Source organism: Malus domestica, chromosome 11 (genome assembly GCF_042453785.1).
Source record: "Malus domestica chromosome 11, GDT2T_hap1".
NCBI lineage: Eukaryota > Viridiplantae > Streptophyta > Magnoliopsida > Rosales > Rosaceae > Malus > Malus domestica.
This window is the reverse complement of record NC_091671.1, coordinates 10,599,651-10,615,208: the sequence shown is the minus strand read 5'-3', so window position 1 is coordinate 10,615,208 and position 15,558 is coordinate 10,599,651. Positions and strand designations below refer to the sequence as shown.

The window sequence follows — 15,558 nt, the reverse complement described above, 5'->3', positions numbered from 1 at the left end:
TATTTTAACGGAAAATTGATAGAAAACTGACGGAAAGTATGAAATTGTAAAAAATTCGTAGATGAGGTATGACATTGAATTTTTTTAAAAATGAGGTATGAAATTGTGACTGACCCAATAATTGAAGTAGTTTTATGTAATTTACCAAAAAATATATAACTAAACTGTAGTGCTAGTAATTGTGATTATACTTTTGAGTGTTTCATATCGTAAGGATGCAATTAAAGATTGAGCTTACTTCTGTTGCACCGGTTATCCATCCTTATTTGGATATCTTTCTTTGTCTGTAAAGTGTAAACTAAATGTCATTAACTCTTAATAACCTTTATATTATTCATAAAATGAATTTAACCACTGTTTTAGATGAGGGGCTTCTGAATTTCATGGAATTTAGGCTAATTTTTTTTTAGGAATTCACTATAAAAATTAGACAGACTTGAAAATTACAAGATACAATACATTGGATTGAGAAATTTCAAGGTGTCATTTTGAAAGTTCTTAATTTATTTAGTGTCTTTGTAATGCATCTTTAGTATTTGGAAAATGGAGATTAGCCTATTTACTTATAAGTACATGCAATGTCCCTTCTTTCCCCTATGTGGGATTCATAATCTCAATCTGTCTCCTCACATGTGGCGAAATTTCAAGCCTAACACGTGAACAACACAAATTAGGTGATGTGGAGCATGTGTGGCCGTTGGGCTTCACACATGTGACGACATGCTTTGATATCATGAAGAAAGTTGAGGTTGCATCATAAAACCAATTGGCAATATGAGAAATAGTCTAATTAATTATAAACACATGCAAAGTCTCTATTTTCCGATGTGGGGTTCATAATCTCAACACTTGATGCCTAGGTATGCTTGACCGATTTCTTCGTTTACAAGAATTCTCAATGGTTTTGTTTTTGTAATCTTGTGCACTATCTATACATTAATTTAATTGGTCTATAAATATATTTTTCTTCTGCCAACAAATTGAATTCAATGTAAATGCGTTTACTTCAAATATATTAGGAACGATTTAGTTTGGTAGCGCCATTGTTTCTGGTGGATTGATGCTCCATTTTCTTCTTTTCTTTCTTTGGTTAGACACCTACATTGTAGTGCATGCAAGAGATACAGCACGAAAATTAGTTAATTTTGTTTTCTATAAAGTCGGCGTTGTTATTACGAAAATATAAACCCTTTGTTGCAGAGTTTTGTCGGATGAAACTTCAACCCTTAGTTTAAGTGGTTGTCTACTTGGTTGAAATATAAAGACGGAAAAATTAAACACAATTAGCTATCTAAGACGCCATGGAGAAAAATCATACAGAGTCAATACTTTCATATTCAGCCTCTCACATTAGAATATTTGATACTTTTACAGTGTGTCCCCTCAACCTTTTTCTCCCCTCAGCTCCATAGGAATCGGTACAAGAATTATTGAAACATAATTAATCAGATAATACATGAAAAAATTAAAGTTGTCAGTAATAAAAGAAGGGTTACAAAATAATGACAGCAGTTTCTCGTCCAAAAAATGTAGCTTGGAATGAGTCAAACATTAACATGTGGGAAGATCCGCCGGGGGAGGAAGCAACCTCTGGTTGGGAAGCTTTCCATCTAGGACCAGCCAAGCCATCTTCAAGCCCCAACTAGTGTGGATCTCCAAATGGCAATGCATGAACCATACACCTGCAAATACATTATTTATCACGTAAGTACATTAGGCGAAATAGCTTAGATTAAATTCTATATGTTACATTCTTATAGTCAGATTTGCAACACTATATTATACTACTGCACTTTATTAATTTACTCACCGGGGTTATCTGCTACGAATCGTATGGCAACCCATCCACCAGAGGGCACACCCACGGTATTTCTTTCAACAGGGTCAACCAAATTGAAGTTTGCAGGGTCTTTATTCCGGTCAAAGTTCCCGAACCCTTGGCCAACAACAAAGAAATTAAATCCATGCAGATGAAGAGGGTGGCTTTCGGCGCCCAGAATGCTTGTGTCCTGCATGACCAGCTCCACACTAGTGTTATATGGAAGTACCATTAGCTTTGTACCATTGCCCACCATAGTATCATTAGGTGGGGTGCCTGTATAGTTAAATGGGATTATAGGACTGCTTGGGAAGTCAGGGCTGTAAACCCCATTTGATTGCCCGGAGAAGTGGGCCTGAAGTAGAGCAGTGGTTGGCATTGCAAAAGAAACGTTATTAACTGAAGCCGCAAACATTGTTCCATTAGGTCCCTGGCAGGTTTGGTTATTGCTGCTGCAGGGGTTGGTTCCAAGGCCTATTGTGAAGAAAAAGTGTCTGTCAACCTTTTGGGGGACATTAGCAGGGAATTGTGCGTTGGCTAAGCTACGGAGTTTGTTGCTGAACTTTGTTGCAAACGATGTGTCGTTTAGAGCAGGAAGAATTGGTTTGAAGAGCGGAAGCTTCTTCATTGGGAGTGTAGTGTGGAGGGCTTTAGAGGTTGATTCATACTCTAAAATACCAGCAACAGTAGAGTTGTCAAAGGTTCCTAGTCCAGTCACGTACGGCCTGGCAGTCATAAAAAATGTGGCACTGGGGAAATGGGGTTTGGTCTTGAGCAGAACATTTGTAGTCTGCCCTGGGGCAATCAGAACTGTATCAGTGTCAAAGGGCTTGACATAAATGGCGTCAGCTTCTACCACTTTGAGGGTGTGGTTTGCTATGCTGAAGAAGAGCTCGTCATTGAGTGCTGCATTGATTAGGCGGAGAAGGTAGGTCTTCCCAGATCGAACCTTTAGCTTGAATGCATCTGCATAAAGACCGCCATATATATACAAAGTTACTCATGCAAGTTATAAATCACGAAATTATCATATAATTTCATTTTTCCTTAATTTGATACCTTTGGCAGAACAGTTATACAAGGGCCCTGGGAGTCCATTGAAAGTATAAGCATCGGAGACATTTGGTCCTCCACCTGTTTGCAAGGCCTGGCTAATAACTGCCTCAGGGTCTGCATTCCACCACTCTCCTGTATTCACATTGTATAGCTTTTGTTAGCATATAATTGATAAGACATAAATTTTTATATATGCTTATTAGTACGTTACATTTGGTGAGTAGTCTTATGCAGATATGAAGCATTACCGAAGATGATTGGAACCTCCTTGTAGGGCTTGGCGAATGGGTAAGGTACACCGCGCTTGGGAAGTATGATCAAGGGACCATAAACAGTTGATCTAAGCCATGAAATATGAGCATGCCAGAAAAGAGTGCCTCTTTGCCCTGTAATGGTGAAGTTGTAGACATAACTGTTGCCTGATTGTATGGGACATTGGGTCACATATGCAGGCCCATCAGCCCACCCCGATCGAAGTTGTCGAATGCCGTGCCTGGTTGTTTAAATGGTTAAGTAACCTCCATTTTTATCAAAACTCAAAATGCATGGCATCAAATTTAAGCTAGCACATATACTTTCTTTCCGAACTTGATATAAGTTAATTATAACCGTACTATTAATTACCAGTGGATAGAGATGTTGTTCTGAACATGATTAACCACTTTAATAAGGACACGATCACCCTCCCGAGCAACAATTTGAGGCCCCGGAAACTGCCCGTTTACCGTTACAATGCTCTTTGTGTGGCAGAGTCTTGTCACATTCTGCTGTTTGATCTATAAAATCATACAAAAGACAGAAAATAAGAATCCCGAGGGGTGTGTGTGTAAACACATTCAAACAAGAACCTATAATTGTCAAATTGTTTGACAAAAGAATATCTTGTGTACGTATAGACATACATCAAACTTGTAGTGCCTCGTTATGCTTGCAAAAACATGCTGAGGAATGAGACACAATGTAATGAGAGATAAGAGAAAGAGTCGAAGAAATTCTGGTGATGACAAAAGAGAAACACCCATTTTGCTGTCTCTCCTTTTTTGGGCGGAAGAAAGTGAGAGGTAAGTAGGGTTTGGATGAAACTGAAGCTGCTGCAATGGAGTGTGTGTTGAATGAAGGTTTAGGGTTGTTTATAAATAGAGAGGTGAAGAGCTTCATGAGTTTTGGTATATATTTTAATATTTGTAGGATGCAATTGCTAGAACAACTTTATATATAGAGTGGTGTCAAAGACAATCAATTTCTGTTGACCTCCTTCCCTTTTAAGTCGATCCTTTCCTAAGTATTCCACGTCTCTCCATCTTCTGATAAACTAAGTACAGATACAATAAGCCATACAGAAATCAGTTTACTTAATTTGCAAGTCTGACTAAATAGTGAACTGTCCTAGGAGAAAACAAAAAAGTAGATATTTCCAATTCCAAATACGGGTTCTCCTAATTTTTCATCGAGTTTTCTCAAGTTTACGTGAGCTTGAATGACACATATTCATATAACGATTGTGAGCTACTGTATTATGAGTTCACACATTATGTAAATTCATTTGTATTATATATATTTAGCATCTTCAATAGGGAAAGGCAAATTTGAGATGCAAAACCATATTTACATCTCATTTTACATTTACGACAAATGTAAATGAAAGTTCTACTCTAGGGAGGGATGTAAATTTGGGATCCTACTTAATTTTTTTCTTTTTGGTTACTGGGATCCATCACAAAAAGACGTAGCAAAAAAGTAAATTTAGGTTTTTATTTACATTTTCGACGGATAACATTACACCATAGGAGATTTTTCTAGCAAAGAAAAGATGTACAATGCCCATAAGCAGCGTCGAAGCCACCTAAGCAAACCTAAAAGATACTTAACGAAATAGACAAAATCCTACCAAAGTGAAGCAAATATTGATTTGGGGTGTGCTTATCCACACACCCCATTTTACTTCTCACACACCTTTGATAATTTCTTCCATTGATCTTCTTCAATTCATTCGATCCGACGGTCGAAAATTAAAAAGGTGTGTGAGAAGTAAAATGGGATGTGTGGATATCACACCCCTATTGATTTTTATGGGGCAAATTAGTAAAAATTTAGTTTCAGGAGATAAAGTGGGATTGAAGTCAAGAGGTGGCGTTGGGGTGTGCAAAAGGTAATGTTGGACCCAAATTTCTGAGGGCCCCCAAATTTTTTTATCCTTCTATATATTACATATGTGTAAATTTTCAAATAAAAAAAACTTTTTGACTAAAAAGAAAAATTATCGTCATAATTTTTATTGATATTACAATTGGTTAAGTAGAGTCTATACTTAATATATTAATTTTCCACTTTTCTCTAGCAACAAGAACTTGTATATTACTTTCTTCCACTATTCTCTAGAAAAAAAAAAAAACCTAACTTGTGTATTACTTTTTTTCCACAAACATAAGCGTATTTCTGTATCTCTCTTTCAGTTATGCTTTTTTTTTTTTCATGGATGGACCCTCAATCATGGCAACTGGATTCAATTAGTAAAAGTGAGATGCTGATTTCAATTAAATTTAAATATTGATTGTTGAATTATGTATGAATATATTGTTTGAAAAATTATGTTTTCTAAATAAGGAGGATCTTTTTACTAAATTCGCACATAAACCCTAATATGTCAGAGATGACCCCAAAGTTGAGTTCCAAGGAACTTGACAAAAAATAAACCAGTGAGAAAGAAGAGTAGAGCGAGAGTAGAATGAAAAAACAAAATCCAACCCAACCACCACCCCTTCTCCACTCCCCACCCCGGCGTTATATCGTGGACAATATTCTATAGGTTAATTTATTCAATTGGACCTCATGCATTCCACATGCAATGCAACTTTCTCACTTACACTGTTTAATCGTAATGACAAATTAAGCAGATTAAAACATTGCTATATGAAGCTGTCGTTGTTAATATTCGTTCTTTAAATCATTATCTCATGGGTGAATTGTATCAATACGGAAACCTCATTTGACGTGATTTTGTCTTAAGCAAAGCTATCTATGCATGCACTGCATGTCGTGATCGAATTCGAATGTGGATGGTAAGATTTCATTGTATATACTGCTCCTGTTGATATACACATACATATCGTCGTGACTAGAGCTAACCGCCTGCTGTTGCACCTACTACAGGTTTTAGGTTTACCTATCTATATATTTAATTTCTTCTTAATTTCAAGGTAATAAGTATTTTATTAATCATATAAAACGAAAAACATCATCTATTTAGAATACAAATTTATGATTATAATCACAACAGAAAAACAATATAAAATCTACCTCACATAACCACATTTAACCAAACGGAAAGGTAATGCTCACACGGACAAAACCTTGCATCACTTGCTGATGCTTCTTCGGCAAAGAAACTCTGCTATGAGACATCACGCAGATATCCTCATAATCCTTTGCCAATTGAATAAACAACGTACCACAACAAAACAAAACAAAAAGACAACACAACACAAAATAAACTTTTCAGAGGTACAATTCCTCAATCACGGAAGACCCACACCTAACTAATAGGAAAGATAAGCTCACAAGGCTTATTTGTTACGAGTCAGACCTAACACTATCAAGACACAGAAGGTAAACATCACACCATTACATGCTAATTAGGGCTTATTTTGGGGTTTAATTTCCTGATATCATTCTTCTCACCAAGGAGGAAAATATAATGTACAAGAGTGATTTACAAGGAAAGAAACATCAAATAACCTAATTACAATCTGATTACAAGGACTCAAATAGGTAACTAAACTAATTACAAAAGGTCAACTCTCCAACACTCTCCCTCAAGTTGGTGCATAAATGTCGTTCATGCCCAACTTGACAAGAGAGTTGTAGAACACTTGACTTGCAACAACTTTAGTTAAGATATCCGCCAATTGATCCTCTGACTTTACGAATGGGAATTGAATAATATTCCCATCCAACTTCTCCTTAATGAAGTGTCTGTCAACTTCCATGTGTTTTGTGCGATCATGTTGAATTGGGTTGTGTGAGATATCAATAGCTGTTTTATTATCACAAAATAAATCCGAGGTTGAATTCGAAGGATACCCAAGTTCACCAAGTAACCTCCGAAGCCATAATAGTTTACATACTCCTTTTGCCATACCCCTGTATTCCGCCTCTGCACTTGATAAAGCAACCACTTTCTCTTTCTTACCCCGCCAAGTCACTAAATTTCCTCCCACTAATGTAAAGTAACTAGATGTGGACCGACGATCAGTAACGTTGCCTACCCAATCTACATCAGTGTAACCCTCTATTCGGCAATGATCATTCTTGGAAAACATGATTCCTTTACCTTGTGAGGACTTCAGGTATCGTATGATGCGTTCAACTGCACCCATATGTGCCTCACTTGAAGAGTGCATAAATTGACTAACAACACTTATTGCGTATGCAATATCAGGCCTGGTGTGAGATAAATAAATTAACCTCCCAAACCTTTGATAACAATCTCTGTTAGTGGGAACTTGATCAAGGTGCACGACAATATGGTGATTTTGGACTATGAGGGTGTCAACCGGTTTACAATCAAGCATTCTGGTAATAAGTCTAGAACATATTTTCTTTGAGACAGAAATATACCCTGTTTAGATCGAGCTACTTCTATTCCTAAGAAATATTTCTGTTTGTACTGTACTTAGGGCCTCCGTATTTAGATCTCGTATAAATACTCGGGGGACTCAAATGTAATTATGTAATAAAGGAAGGGGTAAATATGTAATAAGGAGGAGCCCTTATTCAATAAAATGACTCCTCACTCTCCTTATTGAGGGAGGCCAATTCTTAGGCCACACCCTCACCCTCTCAGAGCTCTCGTCCTCATAGAGAAGCTCCCTCTCTCCCTCATAATCCTCTCAGAGAAATACAATAATCAGTGTGGACATAGCCCAAACATTGGGATGAATCATGATACATTTTGTGTTATTTACTTTCTTGCAGATTCACGGTCGGATTTACGTTGTTCCAAGATCCTCCGGTTTTATGCATCAACATTTGGCGCCGTCTGTGGGAATCGATACAAAAAGTTGTGTCGGTTCTCTTTCATTTTTTCACATCTGCCGTGAATCTGCAAAATCACAAAAAACCCAGGAAACCAAATACTATATCTCTCACTCTGCTATCCTCTTACAAAATAAAAAAAAATCATAAAAACCAAGAACAACACTCTCTCTTTCTCTCTCTCTCCCCATTGTTTCTTCAACTTCAGTTCTGACTTTGAATTTGGCATTTGGGCCACTTAGGGCATCCTAAAAAAACTGAAATTTGGTATTTGCAGTGTGAATAGCTTTCTGGGATGGAAGTCTTTGAGCTTGTTCGTGCAGTCATGAGCAGTTTCTACTTCTACTTCTCTCACTGGATTCTTGGTTTCTTCTAGAAGAAAATGCCCCCACAGAAAGCCCAACCCCACCATCGCCACTCATTCATCATTCTCTCATTCTTCCTCTTCCACGCTTTCATCCACCAATCTTGGGCCTTTAGCATGGGCCTTGGACTCGTGGAAATCCAAGCAGGTCCATCAGCTACCTGTTTACCCGGACCCAGACGAGCTCCGGGATGTTCTGACGACTCAGGAGATGTTCCCGCCAATCGTGTTCGCCAGAGAGGCGAGGCGGCTGGAGATGTGACCCGACCCTTTCTTGATCTGCTGCAGATGCTTCAGGGTCATCACCGCTCTCACCGCCATTCTCTGCATCATCGTCAATGTTTTCTCTGACACGATCGACTCTATCCTTAGGTCCGTGGCACCTTCTAGAGCGCGATGGTTTTCGCGGGAAGAAGGACACATCGACGGCTCTGTACTCGCTTTGTTCAATCAAAGAGAACAAGATTAGAGCCGTACAATCGGGAATCATGAAGCCGCTGGTGGAATTGATGGCGGACTTCGGTTGGAACATGGTGGACAAGTCAGTGTACATGATGAGCGTCCTCGTATCGGTATCGGAGGCCTACGCGGCGTTGGTGGAGGAAGACAGAATTCCGATGCTGGTGGAGATCATGGTGGCGGGGTCGCAACGGCAGAATGAGATATCAGTTGCGATATTGTTGCAGAATTGCGAGAATAGTGGTGTCTACAGTAATATGGTGGCCAGCAAAGGAGCGTTTCCAAGCTTCAATATTTGTCTCAGTCCGGCACCAATCGTGCCAAGCAAAAGGTGTTAGAGGTCATGAACTTTCCCACTGTGCGATGGAAGTGACAGCAGTAAAGTGCAGGGTGCACATGCATGACAGCAAAATAGAGACAAAATGATTACCTGCAGTGATGATCTTACTTTAAGGATTTGGAGATTATCAAAAATTGCGCCTAAAGGATTGCATTAGACAAGGATGGGGAACATGGGTGGGCAAAGAAATGGAGTGGGAGAAACAAAAGCAGAAAAGAAAAGAGAAAATGAAAGCAAAAGCAAAAGCAAAAGCAAAAAAAGGAGATGGCATTATTCCCTTGTCTGTCATCTGCCAAAAGAAAGGAAAATAAAGAGAAAGCAAAAGGAAGGCAAATGGGGACACTGCAAAAGCAAGGAATAAACACCCCACCAGAATGATGTAATTTATTTTTCTTATCTTTCGGAGATATCTGTATAACCCCATCAGAGGGTAATAAAAAAAAAAGGCAAAGCCCAAAATAAATGGGCTGGAATGTTGTGTGGAGGGCAAAGGCCCATAAGCCCAAAATAGCACCAACTAGGTGACCAAAAGTACGTCAAGTACTATAAAAAATTATTCGGCACCCTGCCGCTATTATCACCAACCAGATGACCAAAAGTACGCCCATTACTACAAAAAATTATTCGGCACCCCGCCGCTATTATCACCAACCAGGTGATCAAAAGTACGTCCAGTACTCTAAAATTATTCGACAGCCTGCCGCTATTATCACCAACCAGGTGATCAAAAGTACGCCCAGTACTTCAAATTATACATGAGCATTACTCATGTCAATCATACATAAACATTCATGAGCATTACTTATATCAATCATACATAAACATTCATGAGCATCACTCATGTTAACATTCATGAGCATCACTCATGTCAACATCCATGAGCATCACTCATGTCAATCAACATAAACATTCATGAGCATCACTCATGTCAATTAGCTTCGAAAGCTTCATTTACACGAGCTCCAGCTTCAAAAGCTTCATTTACAAAAGCTTTAGCTTCAAAAGCTTCATTTACAAGAGCTCCAGCTTCAAAAGCTTCATTTACAAAAGCTCAAGCTTCAAAAGCTTCATTTACAAAGCCCTAGCTTCAACTGCTTCATTTACAAAAGCTCTAGCTTCAAAAGCTTCATTTACAGAGCTCCAGCTTCAAAGCTTCACTTGTAAAGCTTCACCTACAAAGCTTCAGTGTAGGGTATACAAATACTGCCTCCGAACAACTGCCACTTCGGTCCGTACATGGATTCAATTTGAAGTCTTCAGCCAACAGACTCTATTGACCGAAGACTTGGGGGACTACACTATACACCATATATTGGGCCTCATGAAAAATACTTGGGGGACTTAGCTCGTTATTTATGTATTGAGGAGCGAACCCTTATTCTATAAAAGGGACTCTCTCACTTTCATTAGAAAGCACCCATTATTCATGTATTGAGGAGCAAGCCCTTATTCTATAAAAGGGACTCCCTCACCATCATTAGAGAGCATCGCCGCCAGCTGAGCAACTGCCTCTCCGCGAGCATCATTCCGAACCCATCACTTATGTATTGAGGAGCGATCCCTTATTTTATAAAAGGGACTCCCTCACCATCATTAAAGAGCATCGCCGCCTACTGAGCAACCGTCTCGCCGCGAGCATCAACTCTTAGTCCATCACTTATGTCTTGAAAAGCGAGCCCTTATTCTATAAAAGGGACTCCCTCACCTTTAACGCCACAAGCCGAGTCAACCAAGGCAACATAAGCCACAAGTCGAGCAGCCTTGCAACATGTGCTACTGCTAGTTGAGCATCATTTCACTTTGAGCACCGCCTCATATTAAGTATCAGTTCAAGACGACATCTAGTTACTTCGGCCCACACATGGATTGAATTTCAAGTCTCCAGCCAAAAGACTCTCTTAACTGAATACTTAGGGCCTCCGTATTTAGATCTCGTATAAATACTCGGGGGACTCAAATGTAATTATGTAATAAAGGAAATGGCAAATATATAATAAGTGAGGAGCCCTTATTCTATAAAAGGACTCTTCACTCTTCTTATTGAGGGAGGCCAGTTCTTAGGCCACACTTCACCCTTTCAGAGCTCTCGTCCTCATAGAGAAGCTCTCTCCCTCCCTCATAATTCTCTCAGAGAAATATAATAATCAGTGTGGACATAGCCCAAACATTGGTGTGAACCACGATACATCTTGTGTTATTTACTTTCTTGCAGATTCACGGTCGGATTTACGTTGTTCCAAGACCCTCCAGTTTTGTGCATCAATAATTTCAAATCACCAAGATCTTTCATCTCGAACTCAGTCTTTGTCGTCATCCATAACAATCATATCGTCCACATAGATGATAAGTGCCGTCAATTTCCCCATTCGATGTTTCAAGAAAAGTGTATGATCGGAATTGCTCTGCTTGAACCCATATTTCCTCATTACTGTCCGGAACCTACCAAACCATGCTCGAGGTGATTGTTTCAACCTATACAATGCTTTATTCAACTTGCACACTACTCCGGGTTGTAAAACCGATGCATAACCAGGTGGAATATCCATATACACTTATTCTTTAAGATTACCATGTAAGAAAGCATTTTTCACATCAAATTGCTGTAATGGCCAATCTAAGTTGGCTACCAATGAGAGCAATACTCTTACCGTATTAATCTTTGCTACTGGGGCAAATGTCTCTGTATAATCAACACCATACGTCTGAGTGTATCCCTTGACCACTAATCGTGCTTTGTATTGTTCAACAGACCCATCAGCTTTGTACTTGATGGTGTACACCCATTGACACCCAACTCTTTTCTTTCCTCGGGGAAATGGAAGTAAATCCCACGTTTGATTTTTCTGGAGTGCAGCCATTTCTTCCTCCATTGCCTCATCGATCGTCAGATAGTGCCTCATTCAATGAACTTGGTGTGCTATCATTGGATATTTTTCATACAAAAGCTTTGCCGAGTTCTGATAACTTTTGTGATGACACGTAGTTGGCAATGGGGTATTTAGAGCCTTTTGTTGTGTCTAATGAATATCGATTGGGTGGCTTTCCCCGGTTGTGCCTGAAAGGTAATTGATAATTCGAAATAACGGTATCATCAATAGGGAAAGTAAAGCTTACCTTAGGAATATTCTCAAGAGAATGGTCATCTGGTGGTACTATATTTGGAGATGAGGGGGGAGTAGTATCAGTAGAAGTCTCAAAGTTAACCAGTGGCGGCACTGGTGCTGTGGGTGAGGATGACATTGCTGTGCCTGCCATTAATTTTGTGGGCAGCACTACGACTGTTGTTGGCTGGACTAGCAGTGCAGCCATTATAGGCTCGGTTAGTGGCAACGGAAGATCAACAGTATCACTTATGGTCCAATCCTTCTTGAAATGCCGTGTCTTCCCTTGAGGAGGAGGATTGGAAGAATCTAAAAGGTAATACATCTCAGACTCGGAAAAAATGACATCCATAGTAACATACATTCGACGGGAATGAAGGTGGTAACAACGGTACCCTTTCTGATGGAGTCCGTACCCTATAAAAATACAACAAATAGCACATGGTTCAAGTTTCGTCTGTTGATTTTTATGAAGATGAACAAATGCAACACATCCAAACACCCGAGGTAGAAGTACCAAAACCGATGGTAGATGCACGAAGGTAGCAAGGACTTGTAAGGGAGTAAGAAAATCAAGGACTTTGGATGGCAGACGGTTGATAAGATAAATGGCGGTCTGAAGAGCAACATCCCAAGAAGAGTGAAGAATGGACGCCCCAATCAAGAGTGAGTGAGCCGTTTCTAAGAAATGATGATTTTTGCGCTCAGCCACCCCGTTCTGTTGAGGAGTTTGAGGACATGTAGTTTCGTGAAGAATTTCGTGATTAGTTAAATAATGGGAAAAATCATTATTAACATATTCACCACCATTATTAGAACCCAAAATCCGTATTTTAGTAGAAAACTGTGTTTGAACCATGGCATGGAAGGTCTTAAAAGCCGAAAAAACATCACTTTTATGCTTAAGAAGATATAACCATGTCATTCGTGCAATCATCTATGAACATTACAAACCATCGAATACCAGATGAAGTAGTAATCGGATATGGTCCCTAAACATCCGAATGAACAAGACTAAAAGGAAGAACACTTTTATTAGAATTCAGTGGATAAGAAACATGGTAACTCTTGGTGTGTATGCAAGTGTCACATTTAAAGTCTGAAACTGAACAACCAATAAATAAATCCGGAAACATATGCTGCAAATAACTGAAAGATGGATGACCTAAACGGTGATGCCATAAACATATTTGACGCCTCTTGTGATCAACGGCTCCTTGGGCGAGATTGACCCGTCCTGTATTGACATCATCCATAAAATAGAGATCTCTCACTCTTGGTACCACGACCAATTATCTCTTTCGTGAGAATATCCTGTAGAAGACAAAACTTTGGATACATTAGCACACAACAGTTCAATTGTTCAGTAGCTTGGCTAGGAGACATTAATTGATGCTTTAGTGAAGGTACAAGTAATGTAAGAGGCAAAGAGAGAGTGGGCGTGAGGCGCACGGTGCCAGCACCAGTTACCGGTGAGGTGACTCTATTAGCATTAGTAATATTATGTCGAAGTGAAACAATATCACAAGCTAAATCAGTGGGATCATAAGTTATATGGTATGTGGCATCGGAGTTAATGATCCATCTGGATGGGGTAGCATCACTATTCATATTAAAAACATAACCACAGTTACCTGAGGACTCCGAAGACATGTCGGAAGAACTCGAAACCAGAGGAGGATCATCTTGAGATATCAAAGATAATTGGGACATGGCGGTGGCGAGATTAGCTTGCCTAAGCTTGGCTTGCTTGTCTCGTTCCTGTTGTTTTTGAAGCTTCAACGGTTCCCACCAGTAAGGATAGCCATACAATTGGAAGCAATTATCACGGCCATGCTTCTCACTACCGCAGTAAGTACAACCACCAACAGGGACATGTGGTTTAGGACGAGGAGGACGGGGACCCGTGGTGGGTCATGAGGCCGTCCTAGCAGCAAAGAGTGAGCCCTGTGCTAGGCTCAGGGTAGTAGCCTAGGGTTGCAGTCCTGGGTTCGATGCAGGTGACTTATCGAGGGTGAGGGGACGAGGTGGAGCTACGGTTAGTGTGGCAAGATGAGCCACCATGGCTGCCCTACTTGGCAGCTGTCCTCCGGTATTCATCACAGCTTGTCGCATTCCTTCCCGGCGAACATAGGCAAAAGTTTGTTCAACAGAAGGAAGGGGCTCAGTTCATAGAATATCACTAAGAATTTTATCAAACATCTCATCCAATCTTGCAAGCAAAGTGTACATACGATCCGTTTGAACAATTTTATTAAAAATTTCAATATCAGTACCGCACTTCATCAGATTAGGTCGACGATAATCAATCTCCTGCCACAAAGATCGAAGATCACTATAGTATGTCTCCACCGGTCGTCTATCTTGCCTCATGCGAGAGGCCTTGCAGGTAAGATCATAGACTTGAGATATATCGGAGCCGTCATAATATGTGCGAGCATCCGCGTCCCACACTTCCTTTACCGTCGATAGTCGAAGAAAGTACCCAATCAATTTGGGTTCCATAGAGTTGATGAGCCAACCTTTCACAATAGCATTTTCCGTACGCCATTTGATGAAGGTTGGATGGTCGATAGGTGGTTGGGGATTACTCCTAAACAAGTAGCCCAACTTGTCTTTTCCAACAACAAACATCTCAACAATCTAATACCAAACTCCATAATTGGCACCATTAAGTTTGATGCCAATCGAAGTAGTAGACGAATCATGATGGACAATCTGTGTAACAACTTGAGGTATAGGTAGGGTAGGATTCATGGTAGGGTCGGTTAGGGTAGCAGTGTTTAGGGTTGTAGTGTTTAGTGTAGGAGTAGAATCGGTTAGGATGAGGTTGTTTCCACCATGGAGTGGTGGTAGGTTCTCCATGGGAGGGCCGAGTTTGCTTGAGGGAACGGGCAGAGTAAAAATCCTAGGATCTCTGCTCTGATACCATGCTAATTAGGGCTTATTTTGGGGTTTAATTTCCTGATATCATTTTTCTCACCAAGGAGGAAAATAGATAATGTACAAGAGTGATTTACAAGAAAAGAAACATCAAATAACCTAATTACAATTTGATTACAAGGACTCAAATATGTAACTAAACTAATTACAAAAGGTCAACTCTCCAACATTACATAAGGGCTTTTGTTCTTAACTAATTAGTTTCTTGATCTCATGATCACTACAATTAATCAACTATTAAAATATAGCAATTGCCACTTAGTACTACGGTCTAGTGGTATTCCTCTTCACTTATAAGTGAGAAGTCTTAGGTTTGATTCTCGCCATAGACGAATTTGATTCACATTATTGCTAGCCTATTGTGAGACTAATCCCACCCCTCATCAGTGTAGATAATATCATTTATTCAATATATATATATAACTAAATTACCCGGCCCTAA

General features: G+C 39.6%; 1 protein-coding gene across 1 annotated transcript; it reads right to left on the bottom strand.

Annotated features, from left to right (window-relative positions):
- Positions 1 to 1,315: 1,315 nt before the first annotated feature.
- LOC103447786 (laccase-17) lies at positions 1,316 to 4,020 on the bottom strand. Its single transcript, XM_008386993.4, has 6 exons — positions 3,778 to 4,020; positions 3,500 to 3,651; positions 3,124 to 3,368; positions 2,879 to 3,007; positions 1,811 to 2,785; positions 1,316 to 1,682 (listed from the first exon to the last, which is right to left on the bottom strand). Exons 1-6 carry the CDS (start codon positions 3,895 to 3,897, stop codon positions 1,552 to 1,554), a joined length of 1,752 nt encoding a protein of 583 aa, XP_008385215.1. The 5' UTR covers positions 3,898 to 4,020; the 3' UTR covers positions 1,316 to 1,551.
- Between the last annotated feature and the right edge of the window lie 11,538 nt (positions 4,021 to 15,558).